General features: G+C 45.0%; 1 protein-coding gene across 1 annotated transcript in view; it reads right to left on the bottom strand.

The window, feature by feature from the left end:
• Window positions 1-7,703: 7,703 nt before the first annotated feature.
• The window catches only part of TRMT61A (tRNA methyltransferase 61A), a 41,792-nt gene continuing 26,976 nt past the window's right edge, over window positions 7,704-22,519 (bottom strand). Inside the window, exons 3-4 of the mRNA XM_044661884.1 lie at window positions 21,734-22,000; window positions 7,704-9,139 (exon numbers count right to left, since the gene is read on the bottom strand). Coding sequence (XP_044517819.1) covers window positions 8,868-9,139; window positions 21,734-22,000 — 539 coding nt within the window. The 3' untranslated portion in view covers window positions 7,704-8,867. The remainder of the gene's footprint in view (window positions 9,140-21,733; window positions 22,001-22,519) is intronic.

Below are 22,519 nucleotides of genomic sequence, written 5' to 3'. Positions count from 1 at the left end.
TCCTCCAAACTGCAAGCCTGGCTACTTAGCTACCCCATACACATGTATTTCCCCATGACAGAATGATCGTTCCTTGAGGGCAGGGGCCCTTTGATTTTTGTCTTTGTATCCCCAGTGCCCAGTACAGTACTTGAAATATAGGCTCTTAATAAATGTGTTGATTGACCAGTTGTGATTTCAGAGAACTAAAGAAGTAAAATGAGTCAGATCTTTTTTCCTTCCTTTCTTTTTCACCAATTGTTTGTTCTCTGTTCCTTTGTTCTGAAGCAAGGCAATCTTTTGGGAGGAGGGCTTAAAATTCATTGGGAGTGAGTTTGATGTAGAAAGAGAGCATCAATGGAACATTTATTTAAAACAAAACTGAGTCAGAGCTGAGGTGCCTTAGGAGGTGGCAGATTTCATATTACTGGAAGCTTAAAGGCTCAATGACCAGCCATCAGGGAAATGGTAGAGAGGATTCCTGTCCATAAATGAGTTAGACAAGGTGCTCTTTGAGGCTCTTTCCAACTCACACATTCTGTAGAACTTTGCCCCTTCCTACCTACCAACATCTACAGAAAGACCATAAAACTAAAGCAGAACAAACTAATTTCTTCTCTAGGTGACTTTTTTATCCTTCCTGGTCCTCATATGCCATTTGATAGATGGAAAAAATGAAACCAGGAAGAAGCACCTGGCAAGAGGATACTCGGGGAGAACAGAGGTAGCCTGACTTTCAGGCTCAGGCTCCACAATAAAAGGATGGAGAAAGAATATTAAACTCAAGGGAACTGATCTTAAATTCTGGTTCTGCTATTTAGTGTAGGACCATGAGTAACACTTCCCATCTTCCTCATTTTAAGACAAGCCTGAGACCACTGCCCAAACCTTCCTGCCCAGGTTGTTAAGTGTTCAAAGCCACATGAACTTTAGATGATATCATTGCCCATGTGTCAGGAAGAACTAGTTTATGACTGTTCCCACAAGCATGGGACCCAGAAAGCTGTCCCTCAGAATGGAAGATGGATTTAGAGATATGGCTTTACTTTAAAAAAAAAATACAAATGTATTGATGCTTTTTGCATTTGTATCAGTCATTTGAAGGGGGACAAATTAATTCCACCATCCAGGTCAAACCCTCTCATTTGACAAGGAAAAGTAACTGACGCAGTTGGTTGTATCTGACCACATACACGCCATTCCGCCCTGGTCATCCTCCACCTTTCTAACATGAAGAGGGAGTTCTGATCCATTATCTTTTTCTGCAAATGAGATGGGCTTTTTGTTTATTCAGTTGGCTTCCTCTTCACTTACTTCACCTTCAGAGTGTATGTTTTTTCTTAAAAAACAAAAACAACAACAAAACTTTTACTTTCTGTCTTAGTAACAACTCTAAGACAGAAGACCAAGGGCTAGACAATTGGGGTTATATGACTTGCCAAGGTTGTGCCAAGCTAGGATGTTTCTGAGATTAGGTTTGAACCCAGGACCTCCAGGCCTGGCATTCTGCCCACAAGCCACCTAGCTGCTCTATACATTGTTCTTTAGGTTCTCCTTATTTCATATAAACCTTTCAATGTGAAAAAAGTGGCTTTTTCTTAATCCAGGTCACAGGAGTTTCTGAACAAGCTGGACAAAGATTCCTTGAATCCTGAGAGTTTTGGAAGGAACACAACACCCCGAGGGGGCTTGTTGTGCTTGGCATTCATAGAGTGTATGGGTGTACCCAGTGTGGCTTTATCAGCCCTCACTAGTTTCCCTTTGCCCTGAATCTCCTCAGAAGCAAAGAGATGGGGTCACTGGGGGACCAAAACGTGCTAGAAAATGTGCAAGACATGAGAGAGAACCCAGGCCCCTAGGTCAGGAGACCTGAATAGAAAGGGACTTCAGGAGGAGAGAATGCTGGATTTCTCTAACCTCTCACAGGATGGGGCTTTGGGCAGATTTACTTTTCATCTCAGAGAATCCACTTTCTTGCCATTGTATCTGGGGGTTGGCCCAGATAGCCTCAAAGCCCCTCTCTGTTCTCTTCTATTCTGTGGGCCTCAGTTTCCACCTGCCCTGCTTTCCTTACAAAATTCATAGGATTTAAGGCTAGAAGGGGCCTTAGAGACATCTAGTCTAATTATGTCATCTTACAGATGAGGAAACTAAATGTGACCGGCCACCTTGCCAGTGAATGGCGGAGCTGGAATTCAAACTCCTGTTTGCTGATTTGTATTATAGCCCATTACTCCACGCTAGTTGTCGTGAAGGCAGTAGGAAACAATGAGTTCAGGGAGCTCTTCCCCCCCCCCCCCCCACCTAAGGTGGTGGAATACAAAAGGTCCCAGCACTGAGGCTCCAAATCATTTTTCCATGAAGTTGGTTCCTGGTTAAAAGCTATGCTAGGTCGGCCTCAGCCACTTCCCAGCTGTGTGACTCTGGACAAGTCACTTGACCCCCATTGCCCACCCTTACCACTCTTCCACCTATGAGACAATACACCAAAGTACAAGGGTTTAAAAAAAAAAAATCTTAAAAGCTATGCTAGGTGGTTTAATGGATTCAAGGTAAGATCTGGAGATGGGAGGTCCCAGGTTCAAATAAGGCCTTAGACACTTCCTAGCTATATGATTCTGGGAAAATCACTTAACCCCAATTGTCTAGCCTTTGCCACTTTTCTACCTTAGAACTAATATTTAGTATTGATCTAAGATGGAAGGTAAAGAGTTGTTGAGTTTTTGTTGTTTTAAAATGCTATCTGATGACAGCAAAGTAATAAATGTTGAAGGGAATGTGGCAAAATTGGGACACTAATACACTGCTGGTGGAGTTGTGAATTGATTCAACCATTCTGGAAGGCAATTTTGGAATTATGCCCAAAGACTGTCTGCCCTTTAATCCAGCCATACCACTGCTGGGTTTATACCCCAAAGAGATAATAAAGAAAAAACATATACAAAAATATTTATAGCTGCACTCTTTGTAGTGGCAAAAAATTTCAAAATGAGGGGATGTCCTTCAATTGGGGAATGGCTGAACAAATTGTGGTATCTGTTGGTGATGGAATACTATTGTGCTCAAAGGAATAACTAACTGGAGGAATTCCATGTGAACTGGAAAGACCTCCAGGAATGGATGCAGAGTGAAAGGAGCAGAACCAGGAGAACATTATAGAGACAAATACACTGTGGCAGAACCAAATGTGATGGACTTCTGTACTAGCAGCAATGCAATGATCCAGGACAATTCTGAGGGACTTATGAGAAAGAAAGCTATCCACATTCAGAGGAAGAACTGTGGGAGCAGAAACACAAAAGAAAAACAAGTGCTTGATCCCTTGGGTCGATGGGATTATGATTAGGGATGTAGATTCTAAACGATCACCCTAGTGCAAATATTAATAATATGGAAATAGATCTTGATAAATGACATACGTAAAACCCAGTGGAATAGTTTGTTGGCTATGGGAGGGGGGTGGTGGGAGGGAAAGAACATGAATTATGTAACCATGGAAAAATATTCTTAATTAATTAAATAAAACTTTTCAAATTAAAAAAAATGTTATTTGAGGGGCAGCTAGCTCAGTGGATAAAAAGCCAGGCCTGGGGATAGGAGGCTCTGAGTTCAAATCAAGTCTCAGACACTTCCTAGCTATGTGACCCTGGGCAAGTCACTTAACCCCAATTGTCTAGCCTTTACCATTTTTCTGCCTTGGAACCAATATGTAGTATCAATCTAAGGTGGAAGGTAAGTTTTTTGGGGGGTGTGTGTGTGTGTTTGTTTTTAAATGATATTTGAGGGACAGCTAGATAACTCAGTGGATAGTCAGGCCTGGAAAAGGGAATTTCTGGGTTCAAACCTGGCCTCAGACATTTCCTAGCTATGTGATCCTGAGCAACTCACTTAACCCCCATTGTCTAGCCCTTACCACTCTTCTCCCTTAGAATCTTAGTATTGATTCTAACACAGAAGGTAAGGGTCAGAAAAAAATGTTTTTTTCTAATTTAAAAAACTACTTGAAACACGTCAAGGCCTTGATCAGCCATCTTTCACCATAAGTAGTTGAAGCGAGGGAGTTGGAATACGCCTTATTTCTACATCATTCAGTAAACTCCCTTCTTTTGGGGTTCACATTTCCAATCCACAGTTACACCCAATTAAAATTCTGGTAGCTTTTGTTTGCTGAACATCAGGACCAGTGCCTGGCTCCTGGGCTTTCCTTCCCAACTCCTGCTCTTACAGTAAGGGACTCGATGTACACATTGATGCTTCTTCCAGCATCCTAATTGTCAGGTCCCTCAATTTACTAACTCCACAGGACCTATTCCTTCATCCCACCTCAGCCACACACACCAAGATGAGTAGATCCTTGTTCTTGCTATTTCCCTCAAATGTTCACGGACTCTGAAATTCCTCATCTCATCACAATCTATTCTCCTCTCCTGCTTTCCAAACCTGAAAGCAGCTCTTCATCCATTCTCCCAGTGACCTCCAATGCCAGTACCCCTCAGTTCTTTCCTGGGCCACACTCCCTTCTTCACTTGACCCCATTGGGGAACCAGTGAATTTTCCTCTTTTCTGTGACAATGAGCAATCTCTGCTCTAAAGACTTCCCCAGTTTGGCCCTACCAGCCCCAGATTGTGGTACCTGGACGGAAATGGGGCAAACCCAATTTCCATCCCCTACCCTCCAGGATTATATTAGATCCCGGGTAACTAGGTAGTGTACTTGGCCTGGAGCTAGGAAGGCAAGAGTTCAAATGCCTCCTCAGATACTTATTGTGTGACCCTAGGCAACTTATTACTATTGTTTGCCTCATTTTCCTCATTTATAAAAGGGTGATAATAGCATCTACCTCCAAGGGTTGTTGTGAGGATTAAATGGCATATTTAACCTCAGGACAACTCCAGGAGGGAGGGCTGCTATTATTATTTTGCAGAAGAAACCAAGGCCCAACCTTGCCCCAGATCAGGGTCAGGGTTCAATCCAAGTGTGGACTCCAAAGTGAACTTCACTTAACATAGTGCCTGCCCTCTGTAAGTGTTGGCTATTTATGATAATGTGGCAAAGAGAACCTGAGTGGGTGTCGTTAGGACCTGGTATGGTCGCTTGTATGACCTTGAGTTAAATGACTTCACTTAATCTCAGAAGCCTCAGTTTCCCCATCTATAAAATGAGAGGATTAGACTAGAGGATCTCTCGTTTTCCTTTCAGCTAATGTTTTGGTTCCAAATGGCAGACAGTCTAGAAAAAGAATTTCAAACACTTGAAGGAAGACGAGATGAGTGTGAGCAAAAGACATGGAAGACTTTCTGGACAAGGTGTGTGTGTGTGTGTGTGTGTGTGTGTGTGTGCAGAGAAAGGCATTTGGAACCTCAGAGCCTTTCCCAAGGAAATATGTGGACCTGCAGTCAAGTGTGTGGCCTTAGAGAAATCCTTAAACCTTGGCTTCTTCCTTTCGTAGAATAAATTCTCAATGACAGTAACAGTCATTCTACCTGGGTAGAAGACAATTGTTGGAGGGAATGCCCTGGCTATGGAAACGAGTGGCAGGATTCTTTCAGACCCTGTGATCTTAGGTAAATCACTTAACCTTTATAAGTCTCAATAAAAGGATACAGAGATGGTTCAGTGCCTGCCTCTTCTTATAGTCCAGAACAGCCTAGGTCTGGGCCTTGACCACCAGGGCCATTCCACAACCCCAGCTGGCTCCAGGTCCTGCCCTCACGCTGGGTACTCGGAGCAGCTGAAGCCCATGGCCGTCAGCAACAGGATGTGGTCTGGCAACCCACAGAGAACACAGCCCGCCCCATGACCCCAAGGCAGCACAGCTGCTCTCCATCACCCCTTCTCCCCCAAGGAAATGGCCAGATCTCTGCAAACACCCACAGAGGCATAAACAGACACATATGCGCTGTGGGGATGACTCCTGTTAACAAGGTTTACCAAGTAAACTCCTATCACTTCTCTTATTTGAGCCTCGGGACAACCCCGGGAGGGAGGGCTGTTATTATTACCCCATTTTGCAGAAGACACTGAGGCCCAGGCTTGCTCCAGATCATGGAGCTATTAAGTGTCAGGGTCAGGGTTCGATCCAAGTGTGGACTCCAAAATTCAGGACGCAGCTGCCTATTAGGCACACAGACATGGATGTATTAATGGGCACACGTGTCTGCACACAGGCATCCATATATATATTTATGCACATTCAGGCATGTGCACACACTGACATCAATATGCCTTCATGGAGAGGCCCTGGGAGAACCCATTTCTAATGTCTTTTGTCTCCTTCCAAAAGGCAAATACTGGGGAGACAGCTGTCATATCTCCAATAACAGACACACACAACTGCTTTCTGTCTTTCTTGATCCCATTCTTTAACTATGCTGGTGGGATCAGATGGAATTTCCTTTGTTCGGTTGTTTCAATCTCGTCTGATTTGCTGTGACCCCATTTGGGGTTTTATTGGCAAAAACAGTGGAGTGGTTTGCCATTTCCTTCTCCAGCTCATTTGACAAATGAGGAAAATGAGGCAAACAGGGCTAAATGAGTAGCCCAGGGTCACCCAGCGAGGAAGTATCCGAGGCAGATTTAAGCCCAGGAGGGTAGGTCTTCCTACCTCCAAGGCCCCGAACTCTCAACTGTGCCACTTTAGACAAGTTTGGATTGGGAGCTGGGAAGGGTAAAAACACCAAGTGTGTGTCTTTACTGGTTCATTTTCCCAGAACAGCCATAAACCCAGGCTCCATGGAGGTTCTCTTGTAGGCATTGGGGTGAGGGGTCTTAGTCTTTGAACCCCAGATCCATTTCTGCACTCCCACCCCCTTTGGGGGCAGCATCTGTAATGTTTCCCACCAAGAAGATGCCCTGCTCCCCATGAGAACATGCTAAAAGACCTGAAGAAGAGAAGCCTCAAGTGGGAAATAAAATCACTAAATTCAAATACTGGAAGGGTTATTTTTTTGGGGGAAAGGCCTTGGCCTTGTTCTCTTTGGTTTCCCAATGCAGCTTTCAGCCTGATTAAGGGGGAAAAAAAGACTTATTTGCTCAAAGGGTCAAATTTCCACCTTTAAAAAAGAGTTATTTGTGGAAGAGTGGTGGTCAGTAAAGCGCCAACCAGATTTCAAAGTATCCAATTATTGACAAAAATCAGAGCTATCCAAAAATTGACTGGGCTGCCTCCAGAGGCACCGAATTCTCTGTCACTAGAAGTCTTTAAATAGAGAGGCTGGATACTGTAGAGGGCATATTGTTCAGGAATTCAGGAGCTGTTTAAGTTCTGAGATCCCATGATTCTGTAAGGCTCAAATTTGGCTGTTTTTATACATCTTGGAGAAATCTTAGAACTGTAGGACTCTCCTCCCCCCAGGGCATCCAGTCCAAGCCCTGCCTGAGAAGGACTCCCTTCTATGATATCCCCAAAATGATCAACAGTTCATCACCCCCTAAAATATTCTTTGGGGCAGCCCTGATTATTAGAAACTTTTTCCTTAGGGCAGCTAGGTGGCTTAGTGAATAGAGTGCCAGATCTAGAGATGGAAGATGGGTTCAAATCTGGCCTCAGACACTTCCTAGCTGTGTGACCCTGGGCAAGTGACTTAACACCCCTTGCCTAGCCCTTACCACTCTTCTGCCTTAGAACCAATACTCAGTATTAATTCTAAGATGGAAGGTCAAGGTTTGGGAGAAAAAAAAAAGTATAGAAACTTTTTTCCTGATACTGGGTCTGAGTAAATCATTGACAAATGAAGGCAGAAGGAAGCCTCCTCAGGGCCCCCCGTCCCCCCTCAGAGAAGTGGGAAACCATTTCAGGAGATGGAAATGCGATCTGGCACTCCAAGGGAGACCTGGGAAAAACAAAGAGCCCAGACTGATGCACAAACTGGGCCAAAGACTCTATCTGGGTAAAGAAATATGGAAAGGTTTAAAAGAATGCATCAAGTTCTCTATTGTTACAGAGGGGTCAGCCACAGGCTGGGGATGGTATATTTTCCATCTTACAGCTGCAACATTCCAGGGCAAGGGGGAGAGAGAGGCCCCTCCATCCCCAGGGACCTTGGGAATTGCTGGAGGAGGGAGGCTCACTCCTGAGGACAGCTGGAATCCAGTCCCCAAACCAGGCTTGGGGTGGGGAAGAAGGGGAGAGATATTCTGTGTGTCCCCTCTTCCCCCCAACACACACAGCAGCAGCCTGCCCAGACTGGCCACTCATCATCTTAATTTCGGGATTCTAGTCCAATCCTCTCTTTTTACAGATGAGGAAACTGAGGTCTAGAGAGAGGAAGCCACTTGATAAGGCCATACATTGACTAATGAAGCAGGGCCCAAACTCAAGCCCTGACTAAATCTTGTGCTTTTTCTGATAAACCTCAGGGCTCCCTTGGATGGAGCACCCACAGAGGAATGTGGCTTGGTGGCAGGGGTGGGGAGAGGGATACTTTTTTTTTTTTTAATCTTTAGGACAAAAATAAAAACCCAAGGAAATGAGCCTGGGGTGGGATGGGGGGGTGGTGGTGGTGGAAAACAGATCTCCCAAATCTAAATAAGTTTAATCCAGGCCACAGGGCCAGGGAGGGGAAGTGGGGGCGGGGAGGGGGGGTGAGGGATGAGAAGGATGAGAGGGGATGCTGGAGGAGTTTAAGAAAGAGGGTGGGGGTGGGTGAAAAGATGCAAAGTAAACACCCCAGATAGGACTTGGCCAGATTCCCTGCTCAGTTTCCAAAAACCCGGGTGCAGGCTGCCCAGTGCCTGGCTGAATGGCTTTTCTGCAAAAGCCCAGGCCTAAGAGGCCTGACTATATAAGGCATTCTCTGACCGAAGGAGGAAAACTGGGCGACTCCACACATCGCAGCCCCCCTTTCCCTCCACCTCCCGGCCTCCTCCCCGCTCCAGATTGGCAGCATCAAAATAGATTCTTGCTAGCAAAAGTCAGGTAGCCGGTGTGGCCCACAGTCTCCTTCAAGGGCACCCCGATCTTAAACTGAGCCTCGCCCAGGACAGGCAGGGGGTCCAGGGCCCCCCCCAGATCCGGCATGGGCAAGTTTGCTGTCCGAACATTGTACTCTCGTAGCAGGATCTCCAGGGTGGTGACTTCAATGAACCCGTGCTCGGTCAGGGCCTGGCAGGTCCGCTGGACTTGCTCAATGCAGGGTGAGAAGGAGCAGAGGCGACCACCTGGGGGGAGATGTGGTGGGGAGGAGGTGGTGGGAGACAGGAAGAGAACAGGATTGGGAGTGGGGGGTGGGGGGGAGGGAACAAACACATAAAACAGCAACGTTACTCTCTTCCCATGACTAAATTCAGTTCCACTCTTAGGACCACGGGATTTGGGGCTAATATATATCTTAGAGCAGACTTGGAGACCTTTAGGGGTCATCTAATCCACTTCCAGATGGACAGGAGAGCGGACGAAGTGCACTGGCTGGTGAGTAAGGAAAGCCAGGTGTTCTTACCCCTCAAAAATCCTGTTTTCTTTCTGTATCCCATGCACGGAATGACTCCCTTACTGGCCAATATTTACACTCCACCCCAGCTCCCTCCCAGGAAGAGAAGCAAGAAATTATGCACTCCCATGAGGTTGGGTACCTTTTGGTATTTGTTTAATTTGTCCCCCCTCCTCCCCCTAATTAAAGGTTATGGTTGAATACAGGAAGGCAAATCTTCAAACAGATCCAAGATCAGAGAAGAAGAAAGAGTTCCGACTCTAAAGTCAGACAACATGGGTTGGAACTACTTTGTGCACTATGCACTGCCCAGAACTGCCAAACCCAGGATTACATCAACTCAAGAGCCTTTCTATATTACTAACAACTATTGGTAAATACAAATACCAATAAACAATAAGAGTCAATAAACCTTTTCACAACTACCTCCCTGCGCCTCAGTTTCCCCAGCTATCGAATGAAGCAGTTGGACCAGGCCCTCCCATTGTGGTAATTATGATCCTATGATTCTTCCGGCACTGGGATGAGAGCCAAGATAGTTAACTGGGTTGGAGTTTAGAATTCTGCCCTTATCTTGCTATGTGATCTGAGGCAAGACTCTATCCCCTCTCTAAACCCGTTTCTTCCTAGGTCAAATGGGAATGATGCTTTATTGCTGTGCAGCAAAGGGTACCAGATGGTCGCCTTGTCCACCTTGTATTAGGTCAGCAACTTAGCCCACAGGGCAGACCTCTAATCACTTAGCAGCACAGTGTAACACAGAGTTTGGGGTGGCCCTGGTGTTCAGGAAGCCAGAAAGTGTCTCAAGATGAGCCTCGTCTTCTCTTTGAGAGAGAAGGGCCGATTCCCCACCATCATCACCACCCCCAAAGCCAGCTCAGCTACACTTCCATTCTCTCTGGGAAGCCTTGTCCGATTCCTCCACCCCACAGGGTCTGAGTTCCCCAGCACTTAGTGGCCACAACAATCATTTGTACACATAAAAGTTGAAAAGGTCTGCTGAATGAATCAAACGTATTTCTTATGCAGATATAGTCTCTTCTACCTTCCCAGACAGAGGTCCTTAAAGGTAAGATCTGGATTTTTAATTCCTGGGTGTCCCCCAAACTGGAAGCTCCTTGGGGATAAAGCTCAGGTCTCAAAGTCATAGGTCACTCCTCCCTGCCACCCAATGCCTGAGTGCATACCCTCCTCAAGTCACATATCACCTGTTATAAAGAGTATAAAGACACCAGAATTTATGTCCTGGAGGAGGCAGCTTTCTATCTATGCTGTCCTCCTGGCCAAATTCAACATGAATTCTAAATTAACAAATTCCTCTTTTTATTTCTAAGCTAAGTTATGGAGTCTTGCAAAGGGTACCTATCCCAAACCCAGGGGGTTTACCTCAAGCCCCCCACAACACTGGGAGAAGTCTGTCCAGCCAGGTAAGAGAGCTGAAAAGTCCTTATAAATCCTTTCCCTGCTTCCCTGCCTTCTCTGCAACCTCTGCAATGCTAGGTTTGCTCCTAGCCCCCATCCTCCTTCCCATGGGACATGCTGGAAAGAATATGGGCAAAGATGTCTGATGTTCACTAATGCAAGCCCTGGGTTGGGAGACAGGAGGGAACATCATGTTTGGCTTCCTTCCGTTACCTTGGTGATCACCTCTGTCCCTGCACACAGGAGGTGGGAGAGAGAAAAGGGAGATTTCTTGAGAGAAGAGAAAGGAGAGGGAAGTAAGGAGGGGAGAGGAGTGAGAAGAGAAAGATGGGAAGTGAGAAGGTAAAAGAGCAAAGAGAAGAAAGAGATGGACCTCTTCTCCCTGGTCCAGTACATGATGCTCAGGGAAGGGCACTTCCCCCCAGGAATGGTGACCACTCAGGAGAAGGCAGTGATGGGAAGAGCTAAAGATAACCCCAAGGTTGTGAACACATGGAAAAGAACAGGAAAGCTGGCACAGCCCAGTGAAAGCAGGAGGAAGAGCAGGTTGAGGGGGAATGATAACCTCTCCCCCAGTAGCAACAGTGACAAATGCAGACATGCGCCCATGGGAGGAAACAAGCCAGACAAATTGAATCAGTGATCCCCACTCTCTGGGGATTAAGGGACTGAAAATTCAGGGCATCCCAGTTGTTGCTCTCAAGGCTCAAATTTGTTGGGAGCACAGCTGGGATTGGAGAAGGGGGGCAATATACAAGGCAGCACATTCCACCACTCCCCTTCCAACAGCATCTGCTTCTCTACAGCTCCCCAGTCCCACCTCAGGAGCTCATGTCTGGGTCCTATAATCTCTTCTGGAAGCTCCTCAGTGTCTCTTGTTATAATCCCCCCAAATTCTCCCAGCCCTTAGCTCAGTGGCTAGTGGTGACAGCATTTTAGGGAAAGAATTCCTTTGGTAATGTAAAGAACTTCCTCCCAAGAAAATAGAAAGAGGGTGAGGGGGGCTTCTTCTCTCAGCTGTCCTAGACTATGGAAGAGGGAACGACTCAGGGGCTTTTTCCATAATAATCCACCACCTTCCATGGTAAGGGGGTTCAGGAAAGGTTTTGTACTTAGGTTATGGGAAGGCATCACCACTGGGAGTAAAGGGGAGTCTGACCCTAGGTCTTGGGAGTCAGAAGACCTGTGGCACTGTTTAGGGCTTATAAGCTGAGCTTCTCAAACTGCGTTAGAAATGGGAGTTGTCATTTTGACAGCATGGATGCCAGGGGATAGAGAATTTTGGCACAGGGATGGAACTTAAACCACCAAAGGCTCACTCTCTTATTTTGCTGCAGAGGAGAGTGAGGCTTAGAAAGGAAGTCGGGAGTGGAGACACAGCCTTTGGTACACAAGAGCATAAGCAGTAGAATTCAGAGCCAAGAAGGACCCCAAAGGCCACTGAGTTTTGAGCTACTAACTGTGATAGCCCCAACAAAGGGGTCATCCATCCAGCTTCCTCTCCAAGGCCTCCAAAAACTGAGAACTCACAAGCTTTAAGGCAGCTCCTGGTGTCTTTCTCCCAACCCAGAACCATGCTGCAAAGTCTCTTTTATAAAAGGTTTTAAGGCACTTTTAAAAAACACCTGAAGTAGTTCCCACATCCGGCTTTAAAAATTCAGATCTTCTGGTTCTGATACTGCAATTACTGGTGACTAAGCAACCTCACGTTGAAGTGTGTGTGAGCATGGAGGGGATGTTTTTGAGAGCTCATGTGTCTCAGAACTAAAGTGGTGGGAGGCCTTGGAATGGAGAAAGAAGGGGAAGGATTAAGACACAAAAGCAGTATCTCCCCATTTAATCTCAGGGGTTTGGGGTGGGGGGCCGAATACACCTTCCCCCAGCTTTTGAAGGCAGTGACCAAAGCTGCAAAAACCTCACATTGCTTGGTTCTGAGTTACCCAAGGCTGGAGTCCCTTTTCAGAATCTAGACTGAATGGAGTGATGTGCCTGTACTGTGACCTATCAAATTAATCAGGAGCGAGCTAATTAGACAAAAAGTCTAGCTTTGAGGTTCTTGACCTAGGGTCCATGGATAGATTTGAGGGAATCAGTAAACTTGAATAGGAGAAAATTTTTTAAATTTTTATTTCAAAATAATTTAGTTTGTTTTATAATCCTATGTTTTTTATATAATGAATTTAGAAACGTCACTCTGAGAAGGAATCCAGACTGCTTCATGTAGACTGCCAAAGGGTCCAAAAGTTTAAGAGCCTAGGTAGGTCCCTGACCTCTCAGGGAGCCAGTCAGCTCTACGAGGGACACACAGAGAGTTCCCTGCAATAATGAATTCCCAGGTGGGAGCCCCTCGCCAAGGTAAAGTGAAGGGCATGGGGTAAATTCAACATGACCCCATCGAGCCAGGGATATGTATTAAGATAGAGATGGCTTCTGTCCAAATGAAGGAACAATAAATACACACCTAAGTAGATGTGAAACATGTACAAAGAAAATACAGGGTAAATGCCAGATCACTGAGCTGGGAGAGGTTCTAGCAGTTCTGGAGAATCAGGAAAGACCTCCCAGGAGAAGTGCTTCAGTTGAGCTTACAAGAAAGGCAGGGGGACTGTGTGACCCTGGGCAAGTCACTTAACCCCCATTGCCTACCCTTACCACTCTTCTGCCTTGGAGCCAATACATAGTATTGTCTCCTAGACAGAAGGTAAGGGTTTTTAAAAAAAAAGAAAGAAAGAAAGGCAGGGGGGGAGGAGAGAAGGAATTCTGAGCCTGAGGGATCTATGCAAAGGTATGGAGTGGGGAAAAGAAGGAATATCCTCTGTGAGGAACAGCCAATAGGCCCATGTGGCTGGTTTGGAGAGTGCATGCAAAGGAATAAATGGATAATGAGTCTAGAAAAGTAGACTGGAGCCATACTGTCAAGGGCTTTGAAAGAGTTTTAAATTTGTTATTTGTTGTTCATTCCTGTCTAGAACCCCTTCTGGGAAAGACTAGAGTGGTTTTGTGATTCCTTTCTCTGGTGGATTAAGGCAAACAGAAGTTAAGTGACTTGCCCAGGGTCATACAGCTAGAAGGAGGCAGGATTTGCCCCTTGCTTTAAATTTAAATTTCTCCAGGTGGGCAAGGGGCACAGACAGTTTACAGTGGCTGCCTAACAAAATGCTCAAAATCAAAAATAACTAGACAAATGCAAATGAAAAACAGCCCCGAAGTTATCTCACCTTTGTGAAAAGATGCTAAAAGATCATCATTAACATGCTGTTGTCTCCTGAAAGGAGAAGAGATGGGCTTGGAGTGTAGATGGGACATATTTTGGGGATGAGACCAATTTGAGAATTTGTTTTACTTGGACTATACTTATTTGCTACTGGGTTTTTGGGTTGTTTTTTTTTTCTTCTTCTTCTTTTTCTAATGGAGGGAAGGGGAAGGGAAAGAAAATAAATTTTTGTTCATTGAAAAAAAAATTTTTTAAGAGATCATCTCAAGGGACAGCTAGGTAGCACAGTGGATAGAGCACCAGACCTGGAATCAGGAGGCCTGGGTTTAAATCTGGCCTCAGATACTTCCTAGCTGTGCAACCCTGGGCAAGTCATTTAACCCCACTAGCTAGGGCCTTCTCATGCAAAGCTGTTCTGAATCTACTTTATGTGCCTTATGTATCACTTTAGGATATAAGCTGCTGCTGCTTCTTTTTTTTTTAAAACTCTTACCTTCTACCTTGGAATCAATTGATTCCAAGGCAGAAGAGCAGTAAGGGCTAGCCAGTGGGGGCTAAGTGACTTGCCCAGGGTCACACAGCTAGGAAGTGTCTGAGACCACACCACATTTGAACCCAGGACCTCCCTTCTCTAGGTCTGGCTCTCAATCCAATGAGCCACTCAGATGCCCCAGAATGTAAGCTTCTTGAGGGCAGGGGCTGTTTTGCATTTTATCTTTCTATCTCCTACACAGTACCTAAAACACATAATGTGCTTGACATATGTTCATTGATTGATTCCTGAGATTCAAGAGGCTGGTTCCCTACACATTACACCCTAACTGCATCTCACTGATAATATGTCATAATCCAGATTTTTCCATGTAATTTTAACTTCTCTATTAATAAAAATAACTATCACCATTATTTTAGAAAAAACAAGCCAACCAACAAAATTCTCTTCCTTAGAAGAGGGAAGACAGACATGCTAATTCCACCCTGGTAGAACTGTGAATTGGCTCACCAGTCCTAGGAAACAATTAGGAATTATGCAAGCAAAGTTCCTAAATTGTTCACACCCTTTGACCCAGCATCTACTGGGACTATATATCCCAAGATCACTAACAGCAAGAGGAGACTCATGCACAAAAAATGTTCACTGAAGCTTTATCTGTGATAACAAAAACTGGAAACAAAATATGTGCCCAACAACTAGGGAAGAGCTCAGCAAATGCTGGTATACGAATGGCCTAGAATATGACTGTGAGGAAACCAGTGAGCATGAAAGATTCGGAGAAAAGTGGGAAGACTTGTGACCAATGAAACAGAGTGAAGCCAAAAGAATATATATTATGTTCAAAGCCACATTAATAAAATCCATGTGAAGAGATGATAAAATTCTGGGAAGAGGTGTGGTTGAGTGGAAAGGGTCAGAGGCTGTAATCCCTACTTCCCTGGGCCTCTGTTCCCGTCCATGGGGATGGACTCAGTAGCCTCTGAGGCCTTCTCCAGCTCTAAATAAAAGGAAAATAGATTTAGAGACCTCCAAATTTCCCTCCCCTCCCCCCTCCATTTTAAAAATGAGGAAATAGAAGCTCAGATTCATGCAAATAAAGAGGGGCAACTAGGTGGCAGAATGGATAAAGTGCCAGGACTAGAGTCAAGAAAACTCATATTCCTAAGTTCAAATCTGGCTTCAGATACTTCCTAGCTGTGTGACCGTGGGCAAGTCCTTTAAGCTTGTTTGTCTCAGTTTCTTCAACTGTAAAATGAACAGGAGGAGGAAATGGCCCATCACTCCAACATCTCTATCAAGAAAACCCCAAATGGGGTTGCTAAGACTTGGAAACAACAACAAGAATTTCCTCTGTCTATGGCACATTTATTCAAACTTAGGTCTTCGTATCTATTAGAATGACTGGTGTTGGTACATCCTTTCTGTGAACAATCAATAAACTAGGAACTTTTTCCAGGAACGTACTTTACAAAGGAGGGGGAGGGGAGGGGGGAGAATGTTTGTGGAGAAATGTCTGCTACATCAAAAATACCATTTATGAATGTGATACACATTTTTAAGCTAATTTCCACATTTTTCAAGCCAAACTGTAAATAGTCAAAGTTTTCACTTTTAGGCATAGTCCCTTTGCGGGTTCTTTTTTGTATATTTGAGTATTTGTGTTTGTTGATGTTAAGTTTATAAGAAATAATAATAAGACAAAGAGGTTGGGCTAGGTCATATCTAAAGTCTAGCTATAAAGTGTGTGAATCCACCTAATTCCCAGCCCCAGAATGCTTTCCTGCCTTTCTCCGCCCACCTCCTCAGTTCATATAAGCGACTGTATACGTTCTTGAGGTTTCCCTAAAATAAGAGGGGCATTGAGGTGGCTCAGGGAATAGAGGACCAGGTGTTGAGACGGGAGGTCCTTGGTTCAAATCTAGCCTCAGACACTTTCTAGCTGTGTGACCCTGGGCAAGTCACTTAATCCCTATGAGCCTAGTCCTTTTTGCTCTTCTACCTTAGAACTGGTACTTGGTATCGATTCTAAGACAGAAGGAATGGGTTTAAAAAAGAAACAAAACATAATGCTTCACACCTACCATTTTATCTAAGCTTCCAAACACCTCCATGAGGGAATCAAGGAAGTTAGAAGTATGTGACACTTTGAATAAGTCATCATTCCTTTTTTCTGTTAGTTTCTATTTCAAAAATGGGGTTAAAAAACTTCTACTATCTTTCCTCCCTGAAATAGGACTACTGTAAAGGTCAGATGAGACAATATATGTAAAAAGCTCTTTCTAAACTATAATTTGACATTGAAATTTAAGCTGTTGATATCATTGCCCCTATTTGAGGGGGGAGACAACAGAGACTCAGGGAAGAAGTGATTTAACTGAGGCACAGCCTCCAGAAGGAGGAAGGGGACCATCTCACTTTCCTCTCTCCTGGTCAGACATCACCTGGGATAAATCTGTATGTGTTACTGGGTACCACATTTCAGGAATGATATCTACAAACTGCCCTCAAAGGAGAAGACTAGAGATTAGGCCATGCAAAAATCAGAAGAAGACCCTGGGGATATTAAGCCAGGAGAAAACTTAGGGGAGACTGTCTTCCAGTTTTAGGTACTCTCATCTGATGTGGGGATTAGACTTTTTTATGTTTTGTTCCTAAGGACAGAATGCAATGAGTGGAAATTGCTGGGGAGTGAGGGGGAGAAATAGGGGAGGATTTGGGTTTTACATGAAGATAAATTTCCTAACCATTATAGCTAGCCACAAGTGGAATGGGTTGCTTGGATATATAAGTTCTCCAGTACCAGAAAGCCTTTATTTTTTAAAAAACCCTTACCTTCTGTCTTAGAATCAATACTGGGTAATGGTTCTAAGGCAGAAGGGTGGTAAGGGCTAGGCAATGGAGGTTAAATGACTTGCCCAGGATCACCCAGCTAGGAAGTATCTGAGGCCAGATCTGAACCCAGGACCTCCTGTCTCTAGGCCTGGCTCTCAATCCAATGAGCCACCCAACTGCTCCCTCCCTTGTCTTTTTGAGAAGAATAGAGAGATCATGAAAGAGGAAGGGATGTAATAGAGCAAGAAGCAGAAGTGGGATTCAAATCCAGGACCTCAGACTCCAAATTCAGTCCCCTTCCTGCTGCAGAGAGGATTCTTATTCAGGTAGGCGCTGTCCTGGAATCTTTGAAAGTGAAGGTCTCTCCCTACTCTTGGCTAAAATTACAAGGCAATTCAGAGGGAAAGCCAGGATGAGGACCCAAGTCTCCTACCCTCCAATCTGGAGCTGTCTCCCCTTCACTACAGTCTTATCCTCTGTTAAGTTTGTCTTCTTGAGGACAGGAGTTGTGGAAAAGACCTCCAAGGGACTGGGAGATGAGGGAAAAGACCTCAGGAGGCTGGGAGATGAGGGGAAAGACCTCAAGGGGCTGGGAGATGAGGGGAAAGACCTCAGGAGCTAGAAGATGAGGAAAACAAAGCCTTAGCAATTAGGAGTGGCATCTTTGAAAGCCTGCAAAGGAAGACTCTCCAAATATCTGAAGCATGATTTTGTCTAGACAACAGTAACCTTGTAACCACCGCCAAATCCTCCAAAAGGCCAAAAGGACTTGAATTCAGTGACCTTACTGGGGGATCAGGCCCTTCCAGGTGGCTGGACTCAAAACTAATATCCAATCACTTCAACAGGGTTCTGCCTTTGGAGGCATGAGTGGCCAATTTAGGAACTGAGAGTCATTAGGAGTTAATGCTGCAAAGGCCAATAATGGTTATGGGAGTGAATGGCTCTTGGCAGGAACGGGGAGAGAGAAGAGGAAAAGACCCTAGAAAAAGGGATGCTTTCTTTTTTTTATTCAGCAGATACTCTCCTATGCCCACTTCAAGCCTGCTGCTCTATATTCTGGAGAAGATAGATGAATGAGAACTGGCTCCAGACCTCAGGGACTTCACAGTCTAGTAAGGAAGATAAATAGGTCCACAAAGAGCTAGGTAGAAAAGTTAAGATTTGAAACCATGTCCTCTGTTCCTAAGTCCTTGAGAGCCAGGCTCAGGTTGCTTTCTAATCCTCACCTGGTCACCATCCTCATCCTCATCTTCCCCCTGAAACCTGGGCTCTGCCCAGCTTTGATAGGTGACCTTTTCATTACCTTACTTAGGGACTAGATCTCCAACCTATATCCCAATAGCCCAACAGGTGTCTTTGGTTCAAAATCCCTACCCATAGCCCCAAATTACAGCATGTGTTATCTTTCCCCATTAAAATAAAAGCTCCTTCAGCTGGGTGGCTCAGGAGATTGAGTCAGACCCAGAGAGGGGAGGTCCTGGGTTCAAATTTGACCACAGACACTTCCTAGCTGTGTGACCCTGAGCAAGTCACTTAACCCCCATTGCCTAGCCCTTACTGCTCTTCTGCCTTGGAACTAATACAAAGTATTGATTCTAAGACAGAAGGTAAGGGTTTAAAAAAAAAGAAAAAAAGAATGTAAGCTCCTCGAGGGCACGAATTCTTTTGCTTGTTTATGTGTATCCTTAGTGCTTAGCATAAAGACTATGTTGACATTACTATCTCCATTTTGTTCTATATGACAGCCAGTTTTTTTGTTTTGTTTTGCTATGATGTCTCAGCAAAATGACTTTCAATACTTCTCCTCTTCCCCCTTAATCTCTTTGGGGTTACAAAAGAGAACTGAGAACCTAGGAATCTTAAGGAAATTATTCCCTTAAGCCTATAGTAGGCTCTTAGCAAATGGTAAAATGATAAAGAATGTCCAAGTTTTCTTTGGCCTAGTGTAAATGGCTATGCTAACAAGGACACATTCTTTCCTTTGTAACAATTTAAGCATCCTGTTTTGATTTTAATAAGTATCTTTTCCTGCCTTCTGGGCCATACCTGTTCTTACCAAAACTGTAAAACATATTTTCCCTTGTTACTCTTCTCTGGGTCACATAACTCAGGAGAGAATAAAAACACACACACACACACACACACACACACACACACACACACACACACACGCTGTACATATCATCTACAGAATTATAGGACATACATGCCCGTCACCTACTAATGGTATATGTCATACTCTTGAACGAGTAAATAAATAAAACAAGCTGCCATTTATTACCTGTCTGTCTGTATCCTGCACTGGCTTATTTGGACAGTAATAAGTAAAGACCCTAAAAATTCTCACAATTTGAGGGCAGCTGGGTAGTTCAGTGGATTGACAGTCAGGCCTAGAGATAGGAGGTCCTGGGTTCAAATCTGACCTCAGTCATTTCCTAGCTGTGTAACCCTGGGCAAGTCACTTAACCCCCATGGCCTACCCCTTACCATTCTTTTGCCTTGGAACCAATACATAGTATTGATTCTAAGATGGAAGATAAGGGTTAAAAAAAATTCTTTTTTCACAATTTGACTATCTCTGCACCCATCTTGTCCAGTCATCTGTCTATCTTTAACCCACAGGTCTTGCTGTGACAATCTAGTAGGAGGGATGGGATGTATACACAAATAAACAAAGTAGAATGTGACAGGGCAAAGGAGGACCAGGCAAAGTGCCAAGGGAAAATTTGAGGGAGGAATCACTTTTATTTGAGAAGAAATTTGGGAAGTCTTCATGGTACCATGTTTCTAGGAGCTAAACCCTGAGGAAGAGAGATCTCAAGAGAAAGAGATGAGAAGGGAGCCTGTGACAAGCCCAGGAGAAAAGGTGTGCCAATGCACAAAGGCCAGGGAAGAGAGGATGAGATCTGGGAACAGGAGATGGTCATGCTGGCTGTCTGGACCCTGCGCCAGCTGGCCACTAAATGGCCCGCCTCCTCTGCTTCAGGGGCCTGCTGTCGGCTTGGCTGGTCACAGTCCAGATTCCCTCTGGGATGGCTAAGGTGAGGCCTGCCTTTTCAGGGAGCAACGGATGAAAGTAGCTGCTGAACCATCAGATGCTAAACTGCGATGTATTCTTCTCCGTCTTCTCCTCCTCTGCCAGGCCCTGCTGTCAGCTGGGAGGCTGGGCCAGGCTGGGGCTGTATGCATCTCCCACACCGTGGGTCCAGGATGACTATCTGGTATCCCCAGCTCCCCAGAGAAGCACACACTCTGATGGCGGATGCTGGAAGGTTTCCCCTCTTCCCTCCAGGCCCTGGCCGAGCGGGGAGATGAGCAGATGGAACAGAACCCAAGCCAAGCACATAACCTCTCTCTTAGCCACCCTCTGCTGAGCAGGGAGCAGTGAGGAACAACACTGGCCAAAAAGGGAAGAAAGAACACTTTAGAACACACAGTCGGGGCTGGAAGGGGCCTCAGAATCACAGAACGTAGTGTCGGAGAGGAAGGGCCTCAGGATCCTAGAATACAGACTGTCACGGCTAGATGGGGCCATCAGGCATAGAACACAGAATGTTGGGGCCAGAAAGTCTCAGACAATGGAGCATAATAGGACCAATTGGAGGGGCCTCACGATATAGAATGTGGAATGTCAGCTCAGGAAGGAGGCTTAGAACATAGAACATGGAATGTCAGGACAAAAGGAGGGTCTAGAATTATAGACTCATAGGGTGCCAGGGAAAGAAAAAAAATCAGAGATAATCTAATAAAATCTCTCCTTTTACAGATGGAGAAAATGCAGCTCAGAGAAGGGAAAGAGTTTGCCCAAGGCCTCCTGCCTCCCAAGCCAGGACTCTTCCCTCTATACTACACACTTATAGGGTGCTTTATTATTTACAAATATGTTCCCTCTCCCTCTTCCAAGGAAAGAAGGACTCTGATGTCATCAGCACCCATATAATTCAGAGCAGTTATGACCCCAACTTTAAGTGAGAAATAAGAGACTGATAAAGAGCCAGAATGGAGGGGACAGCTAGGTGGCTCAGCAAATAGAGCACCAGAACTAGAGCTGGGAGGTCTTAAGAGTTCAAATCTGGCCTCAGACTCTTCCTGGGCACATCACTTAAGCCCAAAAGCTCTTACTGCTCTTCTGCCTTGGTAGCAATACAAAATATTGATTCTAAGATGGAAGGCATGGGTTTAAAAAAAGAGAGCGTTTTAAGGGACACACACACACACACACACACACACACACACACACACACACACCCTCCTAAGTCACATAGGGCAGATGCAAATTGATTTATGTACATATACTCACGCACACGCCCATCCATGACATACCCTCTCTTATCAAAGAGCCAACAGCCTCAGCTTACCTTCCACCTTGAGGGCATCCTTGGCATGGCCAATAGCCTCCCAGGGCGAGGGGATGTCAAGGAAGACAGCATCAGCCACATGGGACACACCAAAGCCATTCTTACACACGTCCTGGTTCCTCACGGTCACCCAGCGGTCCACTCGGTGCTCCCGGAACTCTTCTTCTGCCTTCTGGGCTCGCTGCTGATGGAACTCCACCGTGTGCAGATGGCCGGTGGGAGCTACCGTTCGGATGATGGCATGGGACAAAGAGCCGCTGCCTGTACCTGAGACAAATAGAGCAGGAAGCCAATCAGACTCACTCCACACATCCAGTGGTTACTGGGATATGCCAGGGGGCTGGGCATTTATTCTTTTCTTTAAAAAAAAAAATGTTCCCCAAAGATCCACATTCTCTCCTTTCTACCTCTTCATTTTTTTTCTCCCCCCACCCGTACATCACCCATTTATTTTCTATCACTTTCTCCTTCATCTCTGTCTCACATGACTATGTGGCTTGCTCCTCCCCAAGGCTAACCTCTCTACTTGCACAAGTGATCCCATTCTGTCCTCTCTCCCCTAATGGAGTGCTCCCTCTGTCACCCCCTCCATCTTCAGTTTCTCCCTGTCTCTTCCTACCTCTTCAACTGAGAAAGGAAAAAAAAGAAAAATAATAAACATGAAGAGTCAATCTAAACAAATTCTTGCAAAAGAAAGAAAGAAAGAAAGAAAGAAAGAAAGAAAGAAAGAAAGAAAGAAAGAAAGAAAGAAAGAAAGAAAGAAAGAAAGAAAGAAAGAAAGAAAGA

Source organism: Gracilinanus agilis, chromosome 2, assembly GCF_016433145.1.
Source record: "Gracilinanus agilis isolate LMUSP501 chromosome 2, AgileGrace, whole genome shotgun sequence".
Classification (NCBI taxonomy): Eukaryota; Metazoa; Chordata; class Mammalia; order Didelphimorphia; family Didelphidae; genus Gracilinanus; species Gracilinanus agilis.
The sequence above is the reverse complement of the archived record's forward strand: the minus strand, read 5'-3'. Positions and strand labels throughout refer to the sequence as shown.